Source organism: Ornithorhynchus anatinus, chromosome 11, assembly GCF_004115215.2.
Source record: "Ornithorhynchus anatinus isolate Pmale09 chromosome 11, mOrnAna1.pri.v4, whole genome shotgun sequence".
Taxonomy (NCBI): Eukaryota; Metazoa; Chordata; class Mammalia; order Monotremata; family Ornithorhynchidae; genus Ornithorhynchus; species Ornithorhynchus anatinus.
In genome coordinates this window covers 3,367,503-3,377,972 of record NC_041738.1, presented here as the reverse complement: position 1 = coordinate 3,377,972, position 10,470 = coordinate 3,367,503, and the positions used below count along the sequence as shown (strand labels likewise).

The 10,470-nt window shown below is 67.6% G+C and overlaps 1 protein-coding gene across 7 annotated transcripts in view; it reads right to left on the bottom strand.

The window, feature by feature from the left end:
- Positions 1-3,216: 3,216 nt before the first annotated feature.
- Positions 3,217-10,470, bottom strand: part of HIPK2 (homeodomain interacting protein kinase 2) — a 53,747-nt gene continuing 46,493 nt past the window's right edge. For 4 of the 7 annotated variants that reach the window (XM_029075300.2, XM_029075301.2, XM_029075303.2 and 1 more), the window contains exons 13-15: positions 5,827-6,074; positions 4,967-5,160; positions 3,218-3,889 (exon numbers count right to left, since the gene is read on the bottom strand). In XM_029075300.2, the coding sequence (XP_028931133.1) occupies positions 3,419-3,889; positions 4,967-5,160; positions 5,827-6,074 (913 nt within the window). In that variant the 3' untranslated portion in view covers positions 3,218-3,418. Of the gene's footprint in view, positions 3,890-4,966; positions 5,161-5,826; positions 6,075-10,470 lie in introns of all 7 variants that reach the window. The other 3 variants (XM_029075305.2, XM_029075306.2, XM_029075308.2) reach the window with 2 other exon arrangements.

Here is a 10,470-nt window from a genome sequence, read left to right as displayed (position 1 = left end):
CTTGCTCTAGGTCCCGTCATCCCCTACACGGAGCCCCCGCTCACCTCCCGCCCCCCCCGCTCACAGTGAAGGATGGGAAACTCCGGCCTCCTCTGCTCCTTACTGATTGGTCACCGATTACCTGCTGGGCACAAAAGACCCGGCCAAACTGACCCGGGCTGTTCCGGGGGCAGCTTCCCCCTTGCCAGGCCAAGATCAGGTCCCGGGCCAAGCCGGGCGCTCAGGCCCTCGGGTCTCTCGGCCTCACCGGCGAAGGTGCCCGGTTGGCCTGGCCGCGCTCCCCGAGGGAGCCCGACCTTGGAGAATCTCTTCCCCGCGGCTCGGATCCACCAACTCCGGGCCGAGAACCCTGGGCGCTGCCCGGGCTCTGGGTGACCCAGCGTGGGGAGTTTGCGCCTTCTTACCCTTTCTTCCGGCCTCGCCCAAGGCGGACCGCGTTTCCCGGGGCCTGACCGGCGCCCTCCCCGGGGGGCCGGCGGCAATGACCCCTCCGCCCCTCCGGATCCCGCTCTCTTTAGCTGCCATTTGGGACCCGCCGTCCCCACGGTCAGTCCCCCGCCACCTCCCTGCCGGGCGCCAACCCAACGCGATCACCCGAAGGACGCTCGAGTCCGTGGGAACGGGCATCCCGCCCCGCCCACCGCCCTCGGGACCGGCTGACGTCAGCCTTCCGTTCCACCCCGCGGGGGGCTCCGGCTCTGACACCGGGTCCGCCGGGCTCCCGGCCCGCGCGTCCCGGCTCGGGGATTTCGAGGCCAACTGGGGTGGAAAGAGGGCCGGCGGATGGCCCTTTCATCCCTTATAACGGAGGCCAGGCGGTGTGGGAGTCGGGACGGTAGAAGAGGCCGCCCACCCCGGGCCACGCCCGGCCCAGCCGAGATCTCCCCTTTCCCACAGGCCGCGGCGGCCGGGTGGTCGGCCGGCAGCTCCTCTCGCGGCGGGCTGACGGGATTGCCGGTCGTTTTGGCTTCCCCTCTTCCCGGGGACTCCGGCCCTCCGGGTGCTGGCTGCAGCCCCGCCTTCCCGCCCACCCAGTCCGAGCGCACCCAGGAGCGGAACAGACTCTTCCGCTTTGAGAACCCAAACTGGGCGCCCGTTTCCCGAGACGCTCGGCTGCATCGCCGTCCCCCGGACACGCGTCTTGGATGGGATGCGGTCTCCCCTCTTTCGCCTCGCAGCAAAGGGCCAGCCAAGCCTCTCGCCCCTGGTCCGACCCAGAGCCCCCGAGGTGGAATTCTGGGAAGCCCTTGGGCCTTCCTCCCGCGCTCATCCCCAAGCCCCCGACGCCGAACTGGGTTTTCCGAGGCGGGAGCTTGGGAAAGGGGTGGGGGAGTGGGGGAGGGGTTTGGAAACCTGAGTCTAAATCGAGACAAAGGAGAGTCAGAGTCAGGATTCCGTCCCTTTTCCCGGGGCAGTTTGGGTCCTGCCATCCCTCAGCCATTTCCGACTCTACGGGTGGGCGGATGTGCGCGGGGGTGGGGGGGTGTTCTGGGGTGCGGGAAGTGGGGCCGTGCGGGGCTGAGGGGGAGGATGTGAGCTAGGGGTCCGGGGGACGGGGGTCGAACCGAGTCATCCTGGGGGTGCTCGGGGTCCTGAGTGGCTGGCGGGAGGGACGGAGGTATGGAGCAGCTCTGGAGATGGGGGAGGCTATGGCAAGCAGGGGGACTCCCACTGCCGGGAGCGGGCGCCCCGCCTCTGCCTCTAAGTGCCCCAACTCCGGGCCCATCAGCCGCCGGGAACCGGTGTCAACGGGGCTGCCTCCTTCCCTCCCTCCAAGCCACTCTCCAGCCCCCTCCTTGCTCCCCGGAAGATGCCCGCAACCTGACCTGGGTTAGTTGCTTCTGACAGGGCGGGCGGGACCCCGGAGCCCCCCGCCCACCTCATCCGCAAATGCCGGTCAACAGACGCCCCCGGCCTCTCCCAACCCCGGATCCAATCCTTCTCCTGAACGGCGGCGGGATCCCCCGGCCTCCGCCCCCTCCCTCCCGGCTCCACTCCGAGCAACCCCCCGGGGCCGGGAGCGGTGGCAGGCCGTCCCCGCGAGACCACCGGTACAGAAAGAGAATGAGAAAGAAGGCCCCCCCCCCCCCCGGCCCCCGTCCCTCCCGCGTGGGACACTGACGTGGGCGATGGAGAAGAGCGGAGATGACGATCCGACCGGCCCCGGTCAGCGTGGGGCGCCTCAGGAGAAAGCGCCTAAAGCCCGCCCGCGGTTCGGTAAGGCACTCTACGAGGGGCGCGGGGGCGGCCGGCCCGGGGGACGGGGGTGCCGGCTGGGCAGAGGGAGGAGGCGGCCCCCCGCCCCCGCGGGCCCGGGCGTCCGCCTCGGCTCCCCGTCTCCGTCAGGTCACCGGATTTTCCCTTTCTTGTGCAATCGCGTCGAGGAATAGTCTATCGGTATCGCCGAAGTCCAACCCAGAGTAGGAGGTCAGGTTGGGGGGAGGGTTTGGGGGTGGAGTGCTACATTCTCAGACCGGGGGGAGAGGGGGAGCGGCGGCATCGGCTGGGACCCCTCCACCTCACATCCCGGGGCCACGGGAGGAGGGGAGGTCAACCTCGAAGGCCGAACACGGGGCGGTCCCGACCTGAAAGTGGGTGAAACCACCTCGGACGCTGCGCTGAACGAGGATCTGTCCAGCCTGCTCACGATTGCGGCGGGGGGGGGGGGGGGGCGGGCGGGCCTCTCTCGGTGGGCCTCAAGGGCCCCCGCGCGATTCCGAATCCTTGGGGCCAGCTCCGGACACGAGGACCCCAGGCGGCCCGGTCCGGCCGGGTCCTCCCCGCCCGGCTCCTCCCTCCCGGCCCCCCTCCCAATCTCCAGGCCCCCTCCCGTCTCCTCCCTCCGCTCAGATCGGGGGGAGACGGGCCGACCCTCTAGCTCGCCGAGACCGCCCCCCCCCCCCCGGTTCTTACGGTCAATCGGTTCGGAACGCCCCGGGATCCCCGTCGGGAACTCCTGGCGGCAGCGGGCGCCGGAGCGGGCCGCTCCCGGGCGGAAACGGTCTTTCCCAGGTGTCGGGAGAGCTCTCCGCCGGTTGAGGGGGCCGCCCGGGGTTCCGGGGCCCCACCGCCCTCCTCTTCTCCTCTCCCGTGCCGCGGAGAACAGTTCGTGGTTCGTCTGTGTGGCCGATATTTTTTTTCCCCTTTCTCTTTTTAAATAAAAAGCGTAGAACGGATCCCCTCCCGCCCCCCCCCCCCCCGGTCCCCTCGGTCGCGTCCCGGGCCCCTCCTCCGAGGGTCCGCTTCTCGGTCGGCTCCCCTCCGACGGTGGAGGCCCCCCGCCCGACCGCGGGGTCCGCGGGCCGCGGCCCGCCCGGCGGAAGAGGGAGCCGGGCCCGGGCCTCGGTCCCCGGGGCCGAGCGGGGGACGTCTCCCCCGGGACCGTCCGGCCGGCCCCGCCGACGCGCCGGCCCCGGGCTTAGATGTAAGGGTACTGGTTGACCTTGGTGGGGCTCAGGGGGTATCCAGTGTAGACGGTGGAGGCCGGAGAGGCGCTGATGTAGGTCTGGTGGGCGAACTGAGCCGGGTACTGGCCCGGGTGGATGGAAGGCGAGGGCAGGACCCGCGGGCCCACGCCCACGGGGACCTGGTGGACGATGCCGGCCGGGTAGGCGGGGTGCTGCATGGCGTGGCGGGCGGAGCCCTGGGACGCCACCAGGTGGGCCACGGTGCCGGCGGAGCCCAGGGCGGCCGGGGCCGTGTAGGTGTAGAGGTGGGGCTGGGCGGGCAGGTGGGCGGCGGCGGCGGCCGCCGCCAGGTGCGGGTGGACGGGGCCGTGGCTCGGGCTGCCGTGCGGGAAGGAGTACGGGGCCTGGGCGACGGTGGGCGCGATGTAGGCCTGCTGGCGCCGGGGGCCCCCGCCGCGGTCCGGCGGCCCGTGCTGCTGCGTCTGGAGGGAGACGGGCCCCGGGGGCCGGGTCGGGGGACCCGCGTCAGCCCGGACGACGGGCGGGGAGGGCGATCGCCGACGCCCCCGGTCGGAGGACCCCGGCCCGGTCGGGGTAGGGCCACCCCCTCCCGGCCGCCCACTGGCCGGGACGTATCCCGCAGAACGGGAATCCCGGGCCGGAGCCCCCCTAGATCTGAGCCCCGTCCGTGGCCGAGGCCGACGCCCGGTCCGGCCGGGGGGACCCCCCGCAGGGGGAGGGCGGTCGGGCCCGGCCCCCCGCACCGGCCAGACCGGCCGCGGGGACGTGCGGAGACCACGGGGTCGGCCGGGGCCGGATCTGGATCCTCACCGGCCTGGAGCTCCCCGACACGCCCCGGCCGGGATCGGAGCGGGGCGGAGTCCCACGGGGGGGGGGGGGGGGGGGGGGCGGCCAAAACCCTCCAACCTCTTCCCCTGGGAGAACGGCCCCCCGCCCTCCCGTACCGCAGACGGAAGCCCCCCTTCCCGCGGCCGGCCCCGGGTGGAAGGTTAGGGCCGGGGGTGACCGGGGGTGGGCGACCCCGAGGACCGTCCTCCCCCCACTGAAGCCATCTGGTCTACCGCGACTCCCGTTCGCTTTCGGACTGCCCGCTTTCCCGGTACTTCGGTAGTTCCCGGAGGGGTCGGGGGCTGTCCTATCCGAGACGCTGCCCCCCGCCCCCGGGGGTGGTCCCTTTTCTCCCCAGGGAGAGCTACCCGACGCTGGAAGCCCTCTTCCTTCCCCCCCCGCCCCCCCAACGCCCCCATCGAGCAGTGTGGCCCAGCGGAAAGAGCACGGGACCGGACGCCGGGAGACCCGGCTTCCGAGCCCAGCCCGGCCACCTGCCTGCCGGGCGACCTCGGGGCAGGCGGATGACGTCTCCGCGACGGTTTCCCCATCTGAAAAATGGGGCTGGGAGACCCGCCCTCCCACCCTCTTAGACGGGTCCCTCGGGCGACCGGGCCCGAACGGATCTACCCCGGTGCTTAAAGTGGTGCTTAGCCCATAGTAAGTGCTCCACAGTGATACCGCGGGGATTACTCTCATTAGCTGCTCACCTGGCTGAGATTAAGGGGCTGCTGCTGCTGCTGCTGCTGCTGCTGCTGCTGCTGCTGCTGGAAATGGGGTCCGGGCCGCTGCTGCCTGTAGGCGGCGGTCGTGGAGGTGGTCCCCGCGGGGTGGCCCCCGGTGGAGGTCACCGTGCTGGACGACTTGGACTTGTGCGCGAAGGAGGAGTGGTGGCCGGTGGTGGCTGGTCAGAGACGGGGAAAATTTCCCGCTGCAGGTTGACCGCCCCCGACGCCGCCGAGGCCCGGGCCCGTGCCACCCGGGGGAGGGGGGGGGCCTCCCGGGAACCCCCCCGCCGTGCCGCAGGCCGCTCGCGTGGCCACCGTCGCCTGCCGGAAGCCCCCCGAGAGGAGGTCGGGACGGCAGGCCGGGGGGCGGAGCCGGAGAAAGAGAGTCGGGGAGAGCAGGGTCCGGGCCGGCGGCCGGGCCCGGCCGGCGTGGGGGTGCCCGGGGTAGGGTGGACAGGCGAGCGGGTCCCTCCCGGAGGCCCCGCCGGGCAGGTGCTCCTTGAGGCCCGTTCCCGAGATCCCGGCCCTGAACCGAGGGCATCCCAGCGGGGACCCGCCCCCACCCTCCCTCGTCTGCGCCCAACAGACTCCGCTCCGGCCGGCTTCCTACGTCGCGGGAGGGAAGGGCGGACCGCTCCGTAGCGTTTTGGGGCCGAGACTATTTTTAGACATCCGCGGGCTCCCCGGTGGATTGCCACTCTATTCTGATACCCCCCGGAAATTTTCGGATCCCCAGAGCGCCCCCTCCTTCCGCCCCCATCCCGACGCGGGACCCTGGCCCCCGATGACCTCCGCCCGGGTCCGAACGGCCGGGCCGGGCCGGGCCGGGCGGCGGGAGTTACCCGGGAACGGGCCGTCGCCCTCCGCCGGCCCCTCGCCGGCCTGGGATTTCAGGGGCGGCACGATGATGGTCCGGGGGTTCCCGCCGCCGGGTGTCCCCAGTGCCCCCTTGCCATCGTAAGCGTTGGCGTTGGGGTGAGCGGCCCGGGTCCGGCCGGGGTACGGGCTGTTGGTGCTGGAGGAGTCGGAGTAGGGGGAATCGTGCACGGTGACGCAGCTGATGACGTTCTTCCTCGGCTTGGAGGGGGCGCTGAAACACACGGGGACGGGGAGGGCCGTCAGGAGGTCGGGTGGGGGGCCGGCACGCCGAGCCCGGTGCCGGGGACGGGGCCGTCAGGAGCCCGGGGGGCCGGCCCGGTGAGCCCGACGCCGGGGACGGGGACGTCGAGAGGCCGGGTGAGGGGCCCCCAGCGCCGAAGGGAGAGAGGCAGGCGCCGAGGCTTCCCTGGCTCGCCTTTCGTGTGCTGGGGACCCCCAAGTGGTGAGTGGGCTCCCCCCGGGGCCCGCCTCATCCACCGGGTCGCTCGGACTGGGCCGCCGCCACCCACGGCGGATCCAGCCCCGCCGTTTCCCGCTGCGACCTCGCTCTTCCTCCCACTCTCGCTCTGGCCGACTCCGTCGCCTTCCTCAGACCGTCGGCCCTTGGACGGCTGCTGGGGGATCTTTCCACAGACTCAGTGAAGTGCCCAGGGCCCAGCGGGTGCCCCCCCCCCCCCCCCCCCCGCTAGACTGTAAGCTCCTCAGGGGCAGGCAGGGATCGTGCCTACTTAGATATGGGAATTTCCCAAAGGCTTAGTACGATGCCTGACACTCAGCTGAGCTAAAATGCAACCTTCTCTCTCTCTCTCTCCCTCTCCCCCCTCACCCTATTACGCTCCCCATTTCTTCTTGCGTAATCTGGACAGGTTCCGGCTGGGCTCCGAGGGAGGAGCAGGCCCTCCCAGCTGAAGAGGGAGTTGAGGAGAATGTGCGGCAGGGGGGTTGTCGGTGAGGAGGTGCCCCCCCCGAGAGTCTGGTTCTCACAAGCGGACATACCCGTCCTCCCTCCCCGCTTGGACTGGGAGCCCCACGTGGGACGGGGACCGTGTCCGACCTGATTATTTTGTGTCTTCACCAGCGCTCGGTACAGTGCTCGGCACGTAGTAAGTGCTTAGCAAATGCCACCGCCGTCACGGAACGGAATCCCCCGACCAACAGTTTGCTCTCTTACCTCGCTACCCCACCACTCCTCCCGGACAAACCTCCGAGCCATTCCCTGGTCTTGCCTCTCCCGCCTCTGATCCGCCGTTGATGCGCTTGCCCATCCTGGCATCCTGTCCCCGCCCGAATCTGCCCAACCAAGTCCTTCCTCGCCTTCCGGGCAGCCCTGAGCCCTCCCGAGCCCTCCTCCAGGAAGTCTTCCCTGCTAGATCTCCCTCCTTTCCGGTCACGTCAGCCCCCCGCTCACGCCGGCAGACGTGGGCTGATCCACTTTTATTCCTTTCCTTAGGACTGGCCTTTTCTCAAAAAAGGTATCTGTTAAGTCTCAATCCCCCATTTTACAGACGAGGTAACTGAACCACAGCGAGGGGAAGTGACTCGCCCGAGGTCACGCAGCCGACTAGCGGCAGAGCCGGGATCGGAACCTAGAGCCTCTGACTCCCAGGACTGGGCTCTTTCCGCTAGGCCGTGCTGCTTCCCCCCTTTACTCTCATTTACTTTCGTAAGCGGCGTGGCGCCCTGGATAGAGCAAGGGCCTGGGAGTCAGAGGGCCACGGGTTCTAATCCCGGCTCCGCCACTTCTCTGTTGTGTGGCCTCGGGCGAGTCACTTAGTTTCTCTGTGCCTCAGGTACCTCGTCTGTATAAAATGGGGATTAAGAACGTGAGCCCGATGTGGCGCAGGGACAGTGTCCAGCTCGATTAATTCGTCTCTGCCCCAGTGCTTGGGACGGTGCTTGGCGCAAGGCGGGCGCTTAACAAGTACCATCATTTACTTATTTGTTTATTTTTATCGCACCTCTCGCTTTGTTGCATATCAGGAAGTTGGTAGCTGTTTGCCTTCCTCCATGAGACTGTAAGATCCTCTAATTCAAGGGGAGAGACGGCACAGCACCGAGACCGTAAGCCCCTCGTAGGACAGGGACTGCGTCGGCTCGGACGCCCCGGTGCTTAGTACAGATGCTCGGCACGTAGTGAGAGCTCAATAAATCCCATAATAATTATCATCATCTTTTATTTCTCAGTCACCCGGGAAGCATTCGGTTCAGAGCCCTGGACGTGCTTCTGCTCGCCCGGGCGCGCGCAGACGCCCAAACCACATAATAATAATGTTGGTATTTGTTAAGCGCTTACTGTGTGCCGAGCACTGTTCTAAGCGCTGGGGTAGACACAGGGGAATCGGGTCGTCCCACGTGGGGCTCACGGTCTTAATCCCCATCTTACAGACGAGGGAACTGAGGCCCAGGGAAGTGAAGTGACTTGCCCACAGTCACACGGCTGACAAATGGCAGAGCTGGGATTGGAACTCGCGAGCCCCTGACTCCAAAGCCCGTGCTCTTTCCACTGCGCCACGCTGCTTCTCTTCTCACATTCGCAGACCCGCGTCCTCGGGGAGACAGAGAAAGCACACGCGTGTCCTCAAGATGGATAGAGAGTGGGGTGGCGAAAGGGAAAAGGAGAGAGGAGCAGAGAGAGCACGAACGCGTCTGTCGACTCTGCCGCGCTGTACGCTCCCAAGCATTTACAGTACAGCGCTCTGCGCGTAGAAGTGCTCAGTAAATACCACCACTGATTGATTTATGGATCGTTAAATCTGGACTCTTCCAGGGCTGACCCCGTAGGGTCAGGTGGCCGGGCTCAGAACCGTCCTCGGCGAATCTCTTTGCTAGGGCCCCTTTTTGACCTATTTTAACTCTAGATACTTGCATTTTTAACTACCCTCTCTCTTTCTCTCTGTCTCACTCACGCACACATAGGGCACGAGGAAGACCGCCATAAAATGTAGGGAACCCCCTACATTCCGGAGATCACCCCCGAGAGTTCATTCAGCCGCGTACCCCGGCGCAGCCAGAATTCCCCTTATTTCGGGAGCCGGCTCGGGGGCGAAGAGACGAGGAAGGGGAGGGGGAGGACGCGGCAGGGAGCGGCTCCGGAGGCTCCTCCCCATGGCGGCGCCCGGCTGCTAATGCCAGAAAATCGTCTCCGCGCGCCGCGCGTTCTGTCGCCACGGCAACCCGCGCTTCCGCAGATGGGTCGGCTGCTCCGGGGTGGCGGGGGGAGGTCGGGCTTCAGGGGGTGGGAGAGGCCGCTCAGACTTCCATCTCCCGGGGGGGGGGCCTCTTCAGCCCTGTGCCCTCTGCCCCAGCCCCCGCCCCGGCACCTCCACCCCGGCCCCAACCCGAACCCCTGTATTGTTCATTCGGGCGAGCGGCTCAAACGCAGCAGGGCAGGAGCGGCGATATGTACCGGGCACCCTTTGGGGCTACCAGCCCCGGGTGCGCTAACCTTGGGAAAGCAACGATAATAACGTGGGTATCTGTTAAGCGCTTACGGGGTGCAGAGCACCGCTGTAAGCGCTGGGGGAGATACAGGGTCATCGGGTCGTCCCACGTGAGGCTCACGGTTGATCCCCATTTTACAGATGAGGGAACCGAGGCCCGGAGAAGCGAAGCGACTCGCCCACAGTCCCCCGGCTGCCAAGCGGCGGAGGCGGGATTCGAACCCATGAACTCCGACTCCCAAGCCCGGGCTCCTTCCACTGAGCCACGCTGCTCCTCCCTTGCCCACGAAGAGCTCGCACTCCGGTGGGGGAGACAGACATTGAAATACGTCCAGGATTAGCCCAAAATAAACAAGGCCCGCACGACTGACTGGCTCTACAAACCCACACGCAGATACCCACACACGAGTGCAGGAGGACGGGTGGTAATAGGAGTAATATAATAGCAGCATTTACTGAGCACCCACTCAGCGCAGGGCACTGCTCGGGCGGTCCAGAATAACGGAATGACAAGTTTCCTCGAGGAGTGTCCATAGATCAGTTCAAGCCCGCTAGGGGAAGTTGATGGGTCGATCCGGTTTAAGGGGATCATCACGGTGCTTACTGAGGACTTGCGAGGTGCAGAACGCTGTACTGAGCACTCGGGAGAGTGGACTCCAACGGAGTTGGCGGACACTTTCCCCGCCCACGAACTCCGAGTCCCAAGAGCCCCCGGCCTGTCGACTGCTTCCTCTCGCCCCTACCCGCTCACGATGCCCCACTCGAATCTCTCCTACCGCTGACACCTTGCTGAGGCCCTCCCCCTTCACATCTGACAAACCCACCCGTCTCCTCGTTTTCACAGCCCTCTTGAAACCCCGCCTCCTCCGGGGGGGGGGGGGGCTTCCCTGACTCGCCCCTCCTCTCCGCACCCTATCTCTGCCCCACCTGAGCACTTAAGTTTCCGCCACCCCCGTTTCACCTAAGTTCACATCTTGTACGGTCCATCTGTTTGAGCACCCACCTCCCCTCCGGGGCCACAAACCCCTCGACGGCAGGGATCGTGCCCCCCGACTCTGTCGTCCTCTTCCGAGCGCTCGGTACACGCTCTGCATGCCGTAGGTATCCAACAGAGGCGATCGACGGATGGCTCCCTGCCGCTCGGGGTCACGGCCACGCTACTGGCGA